The sequence below is a fragment of the Tauraco erythrolophus genome, chromosome 12 (assembly GCF_009769465.1).
Source record: "Tauraco erythrolophus isolate bTauEry1 chromosome 12, bTauEry1.pri, whole genome shotgun sequence".
NCBI classification, from domain to species: domain Eukaryota; kingdom Metazoa; phylum Chordata; class Aves; order Musophagiformes; family Musophagidae; genus Tauraco; species Tauraco erythrolophus.
Genome location: NC_141476.1, coordinates 11,609,411 through 11,628,330, shown reverse-complemented (window position 1 = coordinate 11,628,330; position 18,920 = coordinate 11,609,411). Strand labels below are relative to the sequence as shown.

General features: G+C 39.7%; 1 protein-coding gene across 1 annotated transcript in view; it reads left to right on the top strand.

The window, feature by feature from the left end:
* Positions 1 to 9,204, top strand: part of LOC104377320 (netrin-4) — a 49,451-nt gene extending 40,247 nt beyond the window's left edge. The window contains exons 6-10 of the mRNA XM_009984097.2: positions 4,023 to 4,236; positions 5,022 to 5,158; positions 6,138 to 6,206; positions 7,356 to 7,526; positions 9,068 to 9,204. Of these exons, the coding sequence (XP_009982399.2) occupies positions 4,023 to 4,236; positions 5,022 to 5,158; positions 6,138 to 6,206; positions 7,356 to 7,526; positions 9,068 to 9,204 (728 nt within the window). The remainder of the gene's footprint in view (positions 1 to 4,022; positions 4,237 to 5,021; positions 5,159 to 6,137; positions 6,207 to 7,355; positions 7,527 to 9,067) is intronic.
* Positions 9,205 to 18,920: the final 9,716 nt, after the last annotated feature.

Below are 18,920 nucleotides of genomic sequence, written 5' to 3'. Positions count from 1 at the left end.
TCCTTCGCTCTTTCCTGTGGCTTATTTGGGGGCTTAAAGGATCCTTCTGAAATGGCACCATCTTTTGTACTCAGTCTTTGCTTAGCTTAAAAAATAATGCAGGCACGTAGACCCATTAAAAAAAGGTCTCCAGGAAAACAAGCTTTTTTACTCTAAGCACAAGGTTTGAAAATTAAAATGTGCACAGATGCACATGCACACACACACTCTGAAAAGCTCTGCTTCTCATCCTTTTACTTCCGAGCAGAGGGAGTGAACTTTTAATTGTAATATCACAAAGGCCTGATCACATCTTGGTTCAAAGTCTGTCTTAATCAGCCCTGACCACACACACAGCTGTCTATCTTATTTCCTTCATTTAAGAAACATCATTAGCTGAGTCAATCCCCACATCTGACATGCTTTTAAAATTGCCCTGATTTGGTCATATGCTCCAAAGATGCATATGTATATATTTCAGATTCAAAAGGCTTTGTCTGATTTTTCATTTTGCCTGTTTTTCATCCAATAGCCAGAGCCTGCTCATAGCTATATCTTATGCAGTATTATTAGGCAGAAGTTTAAGGCAAGATACCTCAAGGTCCACTGAATTACTTGGAGCACTTGCTATTTTTCTGTAAGCTGGATCCATATTGTTGCAACCAATATGATATTTTACATCTGTGTCTAATTACATGGGAAAGACAGCTGTGCTGAGGGCAGACAGATTTATTGAGGACTTGAGTAGAGACTGCTGTATGAATTATTCATTTTTTCATTATTCCTTGTCTCTTTTTTACAGTAGTTTCTGATGAAAAAAACTTAGCATAGGAGTGAGGCTAAAAGGCAAGAGGATGCTTTGTGATACTTCGTGACTGATAGCCAGTTCTAAAGTACAATGATGAAATTTTTCATTACACTGCTGTCAAGGGGAGAATTCAAATAAACCAGCCATCTCTGAGCCAGAACTGTCTGCACACCGTCCCTAACATAATTGATGATGCCTTTGACAAACAAGGCCATTGTCACGTCGGCTGGTGTTTTGTTAGACAGGGAGGCGGACGGAGAGAAAACTAGGGTTTGCCAAGAGAAAACAAGCAAAAATCAGCAGGGAAAGATGCTGTGCTGTCAAATATTGGGAAATGTAAAAGGGTGAGGTTTTGGAAACTTGCTTTTATATTTCTTTAATTGTGGTACCATGGTACTATTAAACAGATAAAACCCAGTCATCAACAGCTGCCCCTTCAGCATGTGACATGTGGGCTCTTATTTTGGGAGTTACCTTAGATGCACAACTGGGATTTTGGCCATAATACTCTGGAAGCTAGACAATGTACACACCCAAGCTGAAATGCTAAATAAACACAGACTGAGTAAAGCATTCGCAAGCCACTTGTATAACTCATTTGTAAGTGTTGTACATTTATTGATTCAACTTGCTTTCTGATCCACCAGAAGCTGTCCCAGTTTCTAACTGGGGAATATGCCCCACAATTCATTTGGGAACATTGGTTTTCCTGAACTGTAGCCCCAAAATGAAAAAAAAAAACAAACCACAAAAACCACTTTTCTTTTACCCCCTCATCAGCTTCTGCCAATGCTGTCAGTCACTGTCCTGTAATACTTTCCCTTAGAGATAGGATGGGAGAAGGTCTTATCTTCCTGAATAAGGATCTAGTCTCAGTTGTTGACAGGTAGTCTAATGATGCTAATGATTCACCCATCTGTTATGTCACCCTAATTGAGAAAACCTGAAAACCAAAAATAAGATGGGAATAAAGACAGACTCAGAAGTTGCAGAAATACAGAAATTTAAGGTGAAAACTCCACAGGTAGATCCTACGTACAGAGATATTACAGTAAAACCAGAAACCTGGATTCAAGCCAACCCAGATGTTGGCAACTTCTTACTTCTCATGGCTCAGACCTGTCTACAGTAAAGGAAGTGTGTGTTTCCCCTCCTTATCCCCAAATCTGACATCCATTTTTTACAGTGACGGACAGAACTGTCTCCTCTTTTAGGGTGATGTAGTCAGCCCTGTAAAAATCTCGGCAAAAATAATTCAAGTTGAGCAGCAACAAATCAGAACTTGCCTTTGAAACTGTCAGTGCTAATGAGCACTTCATTGTTACACCTGCTCTCCAGAACTGACAGCAAAATCCCTGGGTTTGCTCCCAAAGTCAAGACTGCTTTGTGGCAAACAGGCAAGCCTGCTGCCATCCGCCAACCAGCTCATTGTGTTGAGTACATTGCCCATGACAGCACGCTTATTTTCTGTCCTTAGGCTATTGTGCTAGTGTCCCTTGAAAACAACGGACTGAGATCTGTCTACAGCAGAGTGTAATAATATTATTAAAAATATTGGCATAAAGAACACAGGGCATGGTGAAAGAAATAACTATGTAGTAAGCAGATCATAAGAGAAATGCCCTTTAAACAAAATTGCTCACCCTTTTTCTTGTACTATTTTCAAAAGATATTTTCTTTTCTTGAGCATCAAATAAGAGGTTGCAGATGTAGCAGGGACAGATTCACTTTCACTTAGCACTCTTTATAGTCACATACTTGCCTCTTCCCCTTGGAAAATGATGTGTGGAATCAGAGTGTTCATTTGGTCTCTTATCTATGAGCTCATGAAGAAAAATAGTTTGATTAGAAGCAATGATGGGCAAACTTCAAAAGCTTTGGAGATCATGTTTGGTTCAGATAAGCATCCGAAAGGCTGGCCTCTGATCCAAGCTATCTAAACACCTTGGGTGTCCAACATTTAACTGAAAATCTCTGTTAGAGCAGGTCTTAGCCACAAGATTTTCATTTCTGCCCGCTTCCAGATGGATGAAGTAGTGATGCATTTCCTTTTCAGCTTCTGCTACAAGCAAAAGCCATGGCACGCTGCTTTGTTAATACAAAAAAGAGCTGAAATATGAAGGATGAAGGCCTAGAGTTCAGTTCAGTTCTCATTTTAATCAAACTTGTTTGAATATCAGAAATGAGTGGGTATGTTTATTGCTTTTATTTTACCTCTGCAGAGCTGTTGGCACAAGGCTTGACCATCTCAGCCTCTGCCCTGATGGAGAGGAGTCAACAGTGTTGGCTTTGCACCACTATTTGTATATTAGTTTCCACCTCGCTTGCTGATGCTGTCACATTGGGAATGTACTGGTGGTGTGGGATTATGACAATTTATTGTCTGCGAAGGCAGAGTTGCCCACAGGAGCTGTAACTATCTGTTTTACTGCCAAGTTGCCTTGAGTTGCGCAGGCTGGTGTCAAACTGGCAACAGCATTAGAAAGATCTGGGTTTTTTCCTCTTACTTGTTCATCTCCAGCTACATGTAAAATACATCTAGAAGGTTTAGAGATCTTCTCTCATTCTATCTGCCTTCCTTATAAGAAATCTGTTCATGTATTTGTACAAAAAAATTCATTAGTTTCCTTATACACATATAGTACTGCACAGTGAGATGTGTGCCTTAGAACTCAAACTGAAGGAAATTTGTGGACTCTTTGGAGGCAGAAATCAAAAAAATGTTTCAGGTCATCTGAGCCACCTGTATAAGCCACATCTAGCCCCAGAGGAAACAGTAGTTTTGTGATTTCTGTGTTCACAGGAAACACAACATAAGCAATAGCTATCGTTTTTTACCTTGTCCATGCTAGTGAAACTTTTTGCAAAACGCTTTTAAAGAGAATCACCTGCAAGCCTCTTCAAAAATGAACACAGTGGAGGCTTCCTGCCATCGCTTCAAAACCCGGCATGTTCTAGATTCGTCTAGTAGGGAAGGATTGACTTTCACACATAAACGGCTCCCAGTGGTATTAATTAATTATTAAGCACAGCAAAACATGCTGTGCTTAATGAGTTAAAAATAAACAAAAAGAATATTGCAAACGTAGGCTGACAATGCAATGTTTACCAGCTCTGACATAAAACTACTGAGCATAAGGAAGAGGGCACGAGTTTATCAGCCTTGCAAAAACGTCACTTAACCAGATGACCCCAGGGCACATAATCTCAGTCACCTCTTACCGTATCTCCATAGCTTGCGCCTGCCAGCCAATGGGTTCAGCCAACGCAACTTTCAGCAGAAGCTGGCGATGCCACCCCAAGACGGGATTCTGCTACTGCAAGCCAGGTGTGGCGGGCCCCAACTGCGATAGATGTCTCATGGGCTACTGGGGCTTCGGAGAAAACGGCTGCCGCCCTTGTGACTGTGCCAGAGACTGCGACCAGCACACTGGAAACTGTTTCAATGGGTAAAGCAGCCCTCCTTTGGGTTCACTTTGAGATGGGATTCTGTGAAATGAAACAAAGATTAACTGAAATACTGCAGCAATGACAGTAATTGGAGGATGCTGGAGGGTGCACCATCATTTGAAAAGGGGGCTGTAAATTATAAAAGGTTTCTTAGATTCCATTTGGTGGCTGGTACACTTTTAAGTCCATTGTATTACTCAAGGCAATCTTGAAATTATAACTTTTTGCATTAATAAGAAGCAACTCCACAACCCCATGGAAATATGTACAGCATCTTTAAATGCACCTGTTTGCCTTGGAAGTACATGGAAGAGTCTGGAGAGCTTGCCTCTCATCTGTGCCCAAGGTAAAAAGAATCCCAAGGTCTCCCTCTTGTTTCCAGAGGGCAGGCATCTGTACCCCAAGCATGCATGAATCAGTACAGAAATCCTACGATGTGCTGAGTGACTGCAGTTGTATGCGTCCTGCAGGTGTTCTCAGTTCCTAGTGACACCAACAAGTGGTCACTAATTTTGAGTCACTTAATTCAGTAAAAACAAACAAACAAAAGCAAAATAGGTCCAACACATAGTTACTTTAAAAAATGCTAAGTCAGCAGTGGTGACGCCTAAATAAAAGCCTAGATCTTGTGATCTCTCTATGTGGCATGAAGTCTTGCTCTTATTTGCACTCCCAACCTGAAGAAAGCAAGCTCATCTGTCCGGACACAGGCACATGCCACAAACACCTGCTTCCCACCTAACTTCTGTCCTAACCAAGTCTTCTGTTTTACGTGTCTCCCCAGCTATGACAATGAGCCATTCTTTAACATCCCCATTGGGGGACGAATCCCTGACCTTGTGCAAACGACGAACAATGAGAGCGAAGAGGAGTGGAAATGGAATGACCACGAGCAGGGATTTTCTGCACTGAGGCACCCAGGTACAGCCCAGAGTCGGGGAACACTTAGTAATTTCACTCAGTGCCAGTTCTTTCTTCTCTCCACCCTGACTTAAATCCTCCCACTCACCTCTAGCTTGTCTGTCCCCCATCTGCTGGCAACATCTGATAATCTCAACTATATAGGTCATCACTACACTTACATTGTTATTTTCCAAACTGTACTATCCAACTTTGGTTTTGGAAATCGGTAAGTCATGAAAAAGATTGTGTGGAAAAAATACCCTCCTTTTGCTGTCATAATTACAGTGACAATATTTATGATTTTACACAGCTCCTCCTCAAGCATTCAGTTGCTGTTCAGAACTTCAAATGTTACTTGTAAAAAGATCATGTCAGCCATCACTGAAATGTACCACCTCTGGGGTGGAATGCAAGTGATTTTAAGAGTAAGACATTCCTCATGGCACCACAGCTCAGGAGAGAAAGTAAAGTATACTGTATCCAGCTAAAGTTGCAAAGTAAGTAGGTTTATAGAATGAGGTGGAGTCTTTAATACTTAAATAGTCCTCAGTTTTGCTTGCCAGGTATGAAGGTCAGCACTTAACCAGCATCAATGGCTTTATAAGACCCAGAGGTAATAGGGCCACCTATTGTGTATCTTGTCTTTTCTGAAAGGGATATTACCTTAATATCAGCATTTCTTAGCTTATGGGATCAAACAAGGGTATTATTACTTACATGATTTACACTTGGATCTGATTCTTATCAGTTTATTAACTGTACAATAGACCCCATAAGGGCTGCATTTTACTGATCAGATTTCTAGAACAATTATTGTATCACCTAACAAAAAAAATTTGCAAATAACTGAGTGCACTCTCAAACTCACTCTTTAAATCCATCCAGATTATGGGAGCTCTATGTATATAACTTTATAACTGAGTATCATTTGCTTTTCTTTTCTCTCTCATGTCCTGGCTCTTCTCCAACCCTTTGTATTCTGTGGTTCCTCTGCTAGAAAAGTGTGTGTGCAAAGAGAAGGTGCTTGGAAGCGTCACTGACTTCTGCCAAATGAAATACGCTTATGGTAAGTGGGTGACATGCCCTCAAGGTACAATAATTTCACAATGTTCTCTCTATGCATATTATTAGCTGATAGCTATGAAAAATGACAGGACTGGCTAAGTCATGAAATAAGAGGTAGGATTTCTTCTGACTTTTTTGTCTAGTGACATGTCCAACTTCTGATCAGAACTGAATAGCATTTTTCGTGCCAGGCTCCACGGTGCCTCCTTTCCACCCAGTTAGCTTCCCTCTTTACAGCAGCAGGAGTGCTTGAATTGTAACTCAGTGAAATGGGTGGCCTCTACATCAAGAATAACTGATAAAACCCTTGCATCTAAGCTGCCATTGTTTTTGCACTCATCATGCAGGTTCAAACGGCCATGCTTGTTTACCAAGAATGTATTTAATGCTGTGGTTTATGAACACCTGGTTCATGCCATCACATGAAGCAAGAAAGGAAAGCTCTGGGATCCAAAGATTTGATGTGCTTGTGTCATGACACAACAAAGCCTGTTTGTGGGGCCGATCTAGATGAGATTACCCTGCCAAAGAGTTATGGGATCCTATTAAATTAAAGGAACAGAAATTTATCATGGCAACGAGATGCTAGGCCACAAACAAAAATGCTTTTTCTGGTTTGTTGTGTGATCATGGACTTTTAGCCATATGACATGCCTGCAGTCTCATGGGAAACTTCCTGACGTCCTTCCTGTAGAGCAGACAATCCCTTCCCACGGGACAGAATTTTTGAGAGGTCAGTGTTAAAGCTCAACAAAAGTTTCCAAACTGCAAAATAGAAAGCTTAGAATCAGCGCACTTAAAATCAGACTGTTAGCTGCTGATCCGATTTTTCCACCCTTCCTACGTATACATACGAGTGCTTTCCTACGATTTCCAAGCATTTGACATCAGCCCATTAAAAAGTACTTGCCAAATAACATGGTGAAAGGATCAGTTAACTACTTCAACAGAAAAATCTAGTTTTAATTCTCCCAATTTATTTAGAAGAATCATGACTGAAGTAGACAAGCACTGGAGTACAGTTTCTGTACAGCTGCAGTGTTTTTCCGTATCTTCTTTCAAGATGTTAAAATTCTACCTTTTAGCAGCATAAACCAAAATGCCTTTGGGAGTTCATTGTTGGTCTCTATCTTGATATGCTTTCTGGCAGTGATAAAAGCAAGAATCCTATCAGCTCATGACAAAGGGACCCATGCAGAAGTCGTTGTGAAAGTGAAGAAGGTCCTGAAATCAGGCAAAGTGAAAATTGCTCGGAGCAACAGAAGCATTTACCCAGAATCATGGACCAATAGGGGATGTACATGTCCCATTCTCAATCCTGGTAAGGACAAAATACCAGCTGTTTTCCTTCCTCTGTAAACAATGGTGACAATTCATTATGAACATCAGCTACGGCTACTCAACACTTCCTATGAGTCTTTCTGGGGCAGAGTCCTTTGATGATAGACAGCTGCAGTAAAAAGCATTTTGTTATCAGAGAACAAAGTTTTACCAAAAAGCCCAGAACCCCCTGGAAATGTTTTAATTCAGTGACTTTATTTCACCTTCCAGAATATTTGTGACTAGAAGAATGTTTGTGAGAGAAAAAAAAAAAATCCCTGCATTTTTATTTCCCAAGAGTTTTCTTCCTCTGTATTCTCACATCATACTTTACTTCTTTTTGAAAAAACTAGAAACTACTATGAAAATTTTGGAAAGTGAAGGTAATCTAACTTCTTCTATGCCTTTGTAATGGCTTCAAGTAATGAAAAGTAAGTCTTCCTTCTTCTGCTGTAAATTCTAGTGCATTCAATGGTTTGTTCCATCAAAGCCTAAAGCTGACAACCTGCAGCATATTGGAAACCAATCATGAGTGGAGAGCATAAACCCAAATGAATTTCATTTCAAACCAAGTGTTTGTTCACTTTTAATTATGGGGATCTCCCTGCAGCAGTAGGGTGGAGAAGTATGGTCGTGGAAAGCAGCAACCTTCTCGCCAGCTCTGCTGCAGGCACAAACATCACACTGCAAAGCCCCATACTAGTGCTGAGTGATGTTGTCAGTGGCTGAGCAGATACATTCCTCGGTTCAACCTTCCCTATTGCTGCCTTCCCTGCAATACAACTTAGTGGACCACAGAGAGAAATATGTTTACTCAAACAATAGCTGAAATCTCTGGGTAAATCTCAGAATCCTAAAAATTTGAGCCTGGACTCTGGTGTGGCTTTTTTTTTTTTTTTTTTTCCTAAAGTATAATCATAGAACCATTTAGGTTGGAAAAGACCTTTAAGATCATTGAGTCCAACCATAAACCTAAAACTGTCAAGTCCACCACTAAACCAGGTCCCTAAGTTCACAGACCTCTTTTTTGAGGCTCTGCTACCTGTATCTTAAGGTTATAATCTAGGAAGTCTGGCTTACTATTTTCATATATAATACCAGCTTTCACACCTGTTCAGATTGAATTCTGCCACTCATCATACCTATACAAGCCAGGAGTAATGCTACTGAAGCTCATGGAATTAAAATGGCTTAAAACAAAGGGCACACAGATCAGACTCAAACCTGGTCATCGGCACACAGAGGTGTTGAATTTGTAAGCTGTAAGGCCACTGGGGCTGAATCAATTTGTAGCTGTAATTCCTGAGCATAATCATAGGACACCATTGAGCCTGTGTGCCCAGGAGTCAGCACTGACAATGTGCACATGGAAAGCGTGTTTACACATAAGATGGCACATGCATAAACTGGATGAAGCTGGTGAAGATGCTACATGCCAGATGCTTCTGAAATAGAGAAATTCTGCATTTAGTTCTGTTTTCTGCTATTTATTGACTTTTTTCTTTTTTTTCTTTTTTCTTTTTTTTTTTTTTCTCAAACTAGGTACTGACTATCTTATAGCGGGCCAGGAGGACTCTAGGACCAGCAAGCTCCTTGTGAACATGAACAGCCTGGTGAAACCCTGGAAAGCATATTTGGGAAAACAAGTATCGGATATTCTTCGAACTGGGTGCAAATAATTTCTGCTTCAGAAGTTACAGTGCTGAACTTTGCCTTTTAGTAACACTGCAGTGAAAGGTGTAGTTAGTTCACGTGTTCACATTCAACATGCTCCTAGCTGGAGTGATGAAGCCAGACTTACCATCCTTTCTCCTTTCACGTGCTTAGACAGGAAACTTGGGACATGACTACTTTTTTCAAAGCCTTATCATACAACATTAACTAGTGCATCATACATAGGTCACAAGTCAGTTCTTAATTTGAGACTGATTCCATGCAGCCAGAGAATCATTTTACAAGGCAAAACTGAAAGTAAGGATTAGTGTCTCCATACTTCAGGTCAGAGCCTGATAGTAATATGTATAAGCTGCTTACATAATGCATTCATTACTTGGGTGTAGTTTTCTTTATAAGTGACCACTAACAGGCAGCAATTTCTTTCAGCTTTACAGGTGACATAATACTAAACAAGCATGTCAAATAATACTCATTTAAAAGAGCTCAGACTGATTTAACATCAAACTGCAATTATGCCAATATAGTGAGTTGCTTTCTAGATGGCAATATTATCCCATTGCTGAATGGAAACAAACTAACATGGGATTTATCTTGGGACAAGATCCTCTATAGACGTACATTGCTATTGTCAGTGCTTAGTGCTGAGGTCTGCTGCAGAACGCACCTTGGCTCAGACTTGATTCCAAATCCAGACCTTGCTCTCTGAGATCGTTTTGTCCTTTGCTGTAGGACTTTAGTCTGTAACATTACAAAGGTTTCACAGCAATTACCACTAAAAAGCGTTACATTAGGAAAGAGACAAAACAGGCGAGGAACTAGTAGCTGCTCTGCTGTTGAGACTGTAACACCACAAAAATCTACAAGGCAGAAGCAGGAGGAGGTAAATGGATTGGCTGGACTGCGTATGAAATGAGGTAGCTATAGTTACTGCGAGTGCAACCTGGCTATTCAAACTGTGCTCAAGACCACTGGCATTCGACTGCACTTCGCGCTTTCACTGTGCTTTATTTCTCTTGGTCTCACTTCAGGTTAAGATACTGAAGCTAGGCTTCCTTCTCGTTGTGCCTGGGGATTATTTTTCCCTCCACAGAAGTACTGGAGTGGTAGCATCTGCACTCTAGGTAAAACCAGTTCTGTTCTGCAAAAGCATTCTTTCTAAATCCATTTTACCCTTCCCTATAGTAATTAAGAGGTAGCTACTTAAATAATTCCCAACACAATATTTTAAGGAAATTGTAGTTTAAGACCTGTGAGTTCTTAAACAGGGGACACAATCGAATGAAGCTGGTTGGAGCACATTCTCTCCTCAAGTAAAGCAGAAATTATGAGTCAGACTATTCTTCCAGAGGGTTACAGAGAAAAAGCATGCATACATTCTACTTTCGCATGTTTCTGTTGTATGCCTGTAATTTTTTAATGCTTTCAGGAAAGAGGAGATATCTTCATTTAGCACTGACTGGCACACAGAGTATCTAGAAAAACCTAATACTAATGCAGAAGGATGGAAGTCCCAGCCTACGACTTACGCCATCAGTTTGTTCTCCTCATCACCGGGAACCTGAAAAACCAGCTTCTTTCATTCCATGTTGCTGTTTTCCTTTTAACTTCATATTGGTTGAACAGCAGAAAAATCCTCAGCTCATTTGGAAATGGATGACAGGCAGATATTTACAAATTAAAAGCCCCATTTTTCTCCCGACAGTGCATAAACAGTGTTTCTTCCTCCCCCCTTTTCAGAAAGTCTCCCCTCCTCCATTGCCATTGCTTTTCTTTCATTTCATTATTTATTTGTTGTTACCTAAAGTGGTATCCAACAATGTGGCATCTCCAACAAGCCATTTAATTAATGCAATAAAACACTTTTTAACCAAGGAATTTGGCTTAATTTGAAATGTCAGCTTACAGAAATTGAGAGCATAGCAACTGCTTTCTTTACTGTCTCCAGAAATCGTCTCACAAAAAAAAAAGATTGACTAGTTGTCTTTCAAATATCAATAAAAATAAAGATGTGTACATGAATTTACAGTCTGTTCTCAAAGGGCCTCTCAGAATAAATGAAAATCAAGTGTAGGTTTGGAACAAAGCTAACGAACATGCTTTTCAACACAGGCCATTTTACCTGCAGGGGATCTTATTTAATGATGGTCATATTCCATTTTGATTTAGTCAGCACCATATTAAAACAAACTCCCATATTCTACTTTTTGTGCCAGATTAGCAATTTTGTGGGGAGCGTAAACATTTGCATAGTTCCCGTCTGTGGATGAAAGTTATTTTTTAACAGGGTCATTTACAAGCATTTCTAGCTACTGCTAGTAGAAATACTACTTAGAAGAAGAATATTGATACCCTGGTGTGTTCTCTTGGGGCCTACTACAACACAGTGATTAAGGACTACCAAATGCAAACACCATTCTAGGCAAACAAGATAGTCATCAACATACCACATGTTTTAGGTATCTCAAAAGTAGGTGATACATACACACGCTTTGAGAAAAGTGAAAAGGGAGTGAGGGGACCCAAAAATATTCAGCTAATTTCTTCTCCTCCTCCTAATTTCCCATTCTTTTTGAATCTCTAATTTACTTGCAGGTACCTGTATAGCTAAGTCTACTTAATTTCCTCCATTAGTTAGAAACATTGCACATTTTGTTCCAACTACTAGCTCTTCTTAAATCATTTTGCTCTATAGAGTAGCAGGTATTCCCTAAGCATGGAATTTAATTTTCAAGTGAAAAATGAAAGCATATTAGGGTGAGTCAACACTGCAAGTTGGCTTTTCATTGATATCACTACTTCTGCTAATCAGATATCTCTGAGTTCACAGAGAAGAAAAATAAAAGAATAAATTTCCAGCTCACACAGAGCTACCATGTGCAATCTCTTTGTTCCGCAGTGCTACAATTCAGGGAGTCTGTCTGAAAATAAGTATCTACTAGAAGGCAACTGTATGGATCAAGTTAGAACAACTATTGATTAAAGAAGAAATGAGAAAGTTTAGATTGATCACCATAAGACTTTAGAAAAGAAAAGCATTCTTTTCTTGTGTACTGGTACCTGAAATGAATATGGGCATGAGACAGTGCAAGATGACAACTGTCCTCCTGGTTACATATTCCTCATGTTACATATTCCTCAGAACAAGCAAACGAGGTCATATATAGTAAATGAAAAGAACTACCATAGAAGGTATGATATTCCTGTACCAAAACCCAATTGTTTTGTAGGCCTGTGTACAGTATCACATACCTTGTGACCCTCTGTGTGTCTTAGGTGTCACAGTAATACAAGAAGTACTAACATGGAAAAAGTATGCATTTGCCCAATACAGAAACGGCTGAACAGCTTTTTAGTAGGTCTAAAATGGGACCTGTCTTTAAAATGGCCACATGAACAATGCTACAGCACCCAAACAGACAAGGTGTCTCACAAACAGTAGAAAACACATACCAAGCAGTAGCAATGACGTATCTCTTGGAAATCCTGCATAAGGGTGAAGTAAAAGCCTTTAGCGATAAGAAGAGTCTGGAAAGCTGTGGAAAATTTGTAATAGGGCAGGTGATAGCTTGAAGCAGAAGCACATGTAACTTTCCACAGATAGCAGCAAACTGGGGATTGCTGGAGGTCAAAGTAGCTCTCTCTAACAGCTGCACAGCACATGTATCCATGAATACATGATGACTCTGGCAATGTGGACCCTTAAAGCATCAAAGTAGTTCATTAAATGGCCCTTGTGAGTGCTGAGCCCTAACTCCAGTGTACCAATGCTCCTCCAGCATCTGCTCTGGGCAAGCAGCTAAGAAGGAAAATGTACCTATACACAACCCTTGTGCACTGCTCTTCTGAGAGTGGCTCACTGCTATAAAGAATAAGTTTTCTCTGTAGCATTTACCATGTCTAATAATTTTTCCATGCTGCTTGATGTAAGCTTTCTTTGAATTGACATAATTCACATGATGTGCTCCCTCAAGACCCCCAGACATGGAACAGTTAGCGTGTTAATTGTTATGTGTTGTAGCACCTTTTTTTTTGTGTACTTAAAAGTTCAATTAAAAATACTCAGACATTTATATTGATGTGAGGTTTGGGATCTATTTTAAAAATTTTAAACCATGCAATCCTCAAACCACATGCACGTTGATTCTTTTTAAGTTAATAAACCACAAACATTCCAAACACCAGACTCTTGCTTTGATAGTGTTAGCACAGAGTCAGGCAAAGAGAGAAAAGCATTTAGCTAATAACCATGATACTCATTATTTTTCTACTGAGCAACTTACCCAAAAAATGTATATAAGAACATGTACAGATTAGAAACATAAAACAGGTACAGCTAATGTAAATGGCATGTTAATTCAACAACTGACCAGAACCCGATCCTGCAAAATCTTACATGTAGGTACCTGCAGGTGCTTAATTCCTCTAAGAAATATAAACACGAAGTTTTACTGGTTTGAGGTCTGATGAGGTCTAAAAACTACTTAACACATCCTAAAAGTGCTCCTTTACACAGAGTTGATTTGTGGAGTGCAAGGCATGGAAACAGAAATGCATGACGGTAGGTGTACGATGCCTTACCTATAAATGCTCAGAACTTACATGGATAGAAGGTCTGCTCGTGTTGGTCTCCACACTTAAAACCAAGCCAGTGTATTACAGAGACTTACCCCTGCAACTCTGCATTATAGTTGCACTTACTCTTCAGGATACTGTACAAGTTCTTGCCTCACCTGTATACTTGCATTGAGAAAACTGTACCTCTAAGCCCCAATCTTAACTCTTCACACATTAATGACATGGTAAATATTGCCATCACGCTAGTGTTTTGCGGTTAGTGATGAACAATGTTATGATGTACCACCTGCAAATGCACAGGTCTGAGTCTCAAAGGAGAATTTTGATCCAGGAGACTGTCCCTGTATGTTGGTTCTAGATAGCGGCTTTATGTTGGGGTGTAGCGCTTTCATGACAAGTAACACAGGCCAAGATGGGACAATGTACAGTGCAAGTTCTGCCAGCCCAGATTTTCAGGCCCTCCACTCTTCTGCATTTGAAAAATTGTGAGTATATCTCTGAAAATATTAACTCCAATTCATTTGTAACATGGCCTTTACGGGAAAAAATCACGAACACTAAAGATATTACAATCGTTAGCTGTGCAGGTAACACCCAGTAACAACATCTGTTTTGCACTCCCAATATAAACATAATGGTTATCAACTGGACTAGTTCTAAATCAGCAGCTTCACACACAGCACGGGAAATGCTAACTACAAGCATGGCATCCATCTATCAAATTCTGCCAACCTTTGCTTGTTCCATTCAGGGCCAAATAGAAGAAAATCAGCTGGATCCAACCTAGTTCATTAGTTTAGGTTCTTTAGGTTGCAAAGAGAAAGGAGAGATGGCCCCTTGGGCCAGGTAAGGGAACAAAGTCAATACTTGTAAAGGGAAATGTGACTGGCTGTAAGGGAAAAGGAAGCAATACTAGCATTTGGGGGCATATGAAAATGGGACAAAATAGAAAGCAAAAGGAACAGGGTGGAGGCAGCAACACCCTCTTAACAGGAAGAAAAAGGTCACAAACCACATGTGTCGACATCAAACACCCCTCTCCCACAAACAGCACCGTATGAAGGGAATGAGTGCGTACGAGGGGGATGCTTTCACCTTCTTAGGAGGCAGAAGGAACTTGTCACATTCAGAAACAAACAAACAAAAAAAATCAACTGGACCTGTCACAAGATCGGGTACAGCAAATCCTATGTCCACTTACCCTTCACGTCATTGTTGTGGCATCTGGGTTAATCTGCAACGTGTAACCACCACAAATCTTCCTGTGCTCTTTGTTTGGGCTGTAACAGGGCCTTCACGAGCTGTCTGCTCACAGGTATGCTAATACCGATTTGCAGTATGCTATTTGTAACAACAAAATAAAACAAAACAACAACAAAAAAAAACCAAACAAAAACATCTCTTCTTGTTTCAAAGACTGCCTCTCCATCCAAGCCCTACCTGCTGACTATAGTTTATGCTAAGAACATGGAATTCGGAAAAAAGGAAAGGTCCAAGAATTCTTGAGGAAAGTCAGTAACAGGAGAAAATCACAGCACGACATTAGGCAGCCACGGCCACACATTCCGCTCCTGACATCACTGTCTGAAGCTTGCCACCTCGAGTTTATTTTCCTTGGATTACAAAAAGCTTTTTTTGTATATCAAGCAGCAAACACTGCACTCTCCACAAGCAGGACAAATGATTTAATAATTTCAATTCAATAAGCAAATGGCAGAAAATTAAGCAACATTCCAAGGATTTCAGTGTGTTGTACAGGGCTACTTTCAGTGGATCTAAATGCATGAAAAGGCTGTTCCAGCCTGAACCACTGGATAACGCACAGGGTGCTCTAATCATAAACCCTTGTGCTTCTGGCAGCGATGGGCACAAAACCCATGGCAAGCTTTTACTAATGATATTAGCATGTCAATAGCAGCAGTCGGAAGAGCTCAGGGTGTCTTAGTAGAAACACTTCTATGTATTACATTTACTACTATTTCAGTATTTTAGCAGTCTTTGACCTATTTCTTGGACTTCATAGTATCAAGATACATCAATAGTTGAGAGAAAGATAAGCTGCTGCTTCTTCCATGATCAGCTACAGATCCATAAGTCATGTACTAGAATTCTAGTCATCTTACCTTATGCAGTCAGAACTGGCCTACAGTGAAGAACATATAAAAAAAAAAAGAGCCTAACATCTTACTGTTTCAGGCCTTGAGAACCTCATATGCTCTAGCTAGGAATGCACCACCACATTACCTAGTCTGACACTTTCAATAACTTCATACTGATCCATGAACCATATTAGGTACTACCTTGTGTTAGTGGGAAAGAATTGTAATATTGGTGTCATAACTATTGCTGCACTTCTCCACTCTTCCTCTATTGGGTGGATCTTCTCTCAAGTTCTCAGCATCAGTTCCAGAGGGGTTAAAAGCAGTTGAAAAACAACTGCAGACAGGCTGGTGCTGTTCAACAAAACGAAGTCATGTCCAATGAATAGAGCTGACTAAGAATAAATGACAAACTGCTGGTAGCTTCTCTACACTGTCCCACACTAACACTGCTAGAATTTTAATGAGGAGTAAAACAAGAGTCTAAGAAGCATATAATATCCTTTTTTTCTTCCCCAGGAATAAGAAAGTAGGTTCTACCTATTTAGGTAACAACTTTCCTCAAAGAGATTCATTGACATGTGATCAGATAAGTGCCTTAGATGAACAGGAGACATCGCAGTGAGGTTTAACAAGGACTTTCTCAGTAAGAACTGCACAGGATATAGATCTTGTTTCCAACACAGCCCTGCCAGATCCCCAGATCTAACAATCCTTAGAATAAACTGCAAGACAAACATCTCCCTCTAGACACCATTGCATACATCATTCCTGCTGCAGGGAAGAAGGAAAAAAAAAACCAGGTAATTTTCAGACCTGAAGCAAGGTCCTATCTTTAGAAAAGTTACTAAACACAAGATAAAGTTGGGTCTTTGAAATGCAGGAAGGCTGTACTGCAGAGAAAAGCAGGAAAAAAAAAAAAGTAACTTTTAAACACATACTGAAAATGCAATTTTATCTAATTCTAATTCCGTTTCTCTAGTTAACTATACTTTAGAATATATTTTATGTTAAAACAATCATCTATAAGAGACAAGTTTTATAGGCAGTCTTTATCTGCATCAGATGTGACACATGCTCCACTGATTCAAGTTTAAGTTGATTGCAGGAACAACCCCATCCTACCAAGCAAGTTATCACAAGTTACACATGGATCTGTGGCCTGCACCATGCAGGGGTTCCAGCCAGCTGGTAACAGTCCTGTCCAGCCTTCAAAACTAGGGCTTGTTTCACCACTGCATTAACTCCAGAATCACAAGGGTGTGCAACAACTGAAGAAGGATGATTAAAACTTGAAAACTGAAGTATTACATAGCAATAATGTACAAGGCAGTATTTTAAGAGCAATAATAAAAGTCCGTAGGATGAATACAACTAAAACCACCTCTTTTTATTTAAAAAACTAAGTGGATAAAATCCAATTGGGATTATATCTGCACATAACTGTTTGGGCTAAGTGATTTGTATTAAAACCATATTCTATTACATCTAGAAGTTCTTTTTGCCTTGTTAACAGTTCCTTTTAGCTAAACTCTATTAAACACCCTCAGCACGTCAGTTTTTATGGGACAGAGATTGACTAAAAGGCATAGAATTAAATACAAAGCAAATATTTCACAATGAAAGCTTTCCTCCTCCTCACCAATGACTACTTTTTACTTCATATACAAAAGCACCTGATACATCATGCATAAAATCATTACAAAATGACTCCATGCAAGCAATGGCTCCATGAATCCACTCTTCCTCCCCCAAGAGTCAGTAGCTCACTGATGGCAGATAAAGAACCAAGACGTTATTTATGCCAAAAATAAGAAACACATTAGAACAAGACAGCAACATGCAGGTTCAAGTTTTGTATCCAGACAATAAAAATGCAACTTCTTATCATCTGCTTATTTCACAAGCTTGCCACCTACTGCCAGAGATCATTTTATCATCTTTATTACATAATAAATAGCCACTGATTAATTTTAGATTTAAAATAGGAGCATGCAACTATAAGAGGAAAATCATGTAAACAAAGCAAAGCCAGGAAACATAATAGAAACAAGGAGTTACATTGTCTATATGTAGAAAACTGCATTAGTTTACATATCAAAAGAAGAAATTCCACATTATTTTTTTTCCCCCATTCATCTAGAGTTAAAACCAAGTTTACTACTAGAAATGGAAAAGAAATCTCCATGTAAGTTCTGTAATACTTTCAAGGGATATATAATGGTCAAGAAAGACAACTTGACCCTAAAATTGCATCAGCAAAATCAGTTGCAGAGTCCACATTGAACAGCTTCTCCTATATTTTCACGGGTCCAGGGAAGTGGCAATATGTATTCACTGTCAATCTGCCTTCCAATTTCTAATCTTTCACTAAGTGCAAGCTATACTACATGGCTGTCACAAACTTAAAATCCAGAGGGAAATGAGACTACATCTTACTTCTCTTAACGCAGCAAAATACAAATTCCATGGCAGGAAATGTACTCCAAGACATAAACCAGAAAACAGGAGGGTCTGGACTCCGTGTTGCAACATATAGCCCTAATTCTCTGTCAAGTAAATCTTTATTACTATTTTAAGTTTTTAATGGTAAGACTCCAAAAAAATCAGTCAAAAATAGAACAGGCTGGCACTCGCAACAGGAGAAGCAAGGCGAGGTTGCAGGGGAAGAGTAGCTGAGGATAATGAAAGAGACTTGATTTTTTTTCCCCCCAGTCCAAGTTACATCAATCTCAATTTTAAGGGATTATCCTTAATCCCTTAGAATGCAAATGCAGTGAAGTGATGACAGTTAATGCTAGTTTCTAAGTTGACAGGATAAGAGGAAAAGAAAGTGATAATTTCCACAAAGACCTCTTTAGGATTAGAACTATGACTTCCTTTCTCAAAATACCTCGAACACACTACATAGTGTTTCTCACAGTTTCTACTGTAAGGCCCTTACACATACTCCATATTTGTTCTGGATCTAGCACAACAGGTCACCAAGCCACAGCAGAGCCAGAAAGAAGCAACTCCACCCTAAACACACCTTCAAATACGTT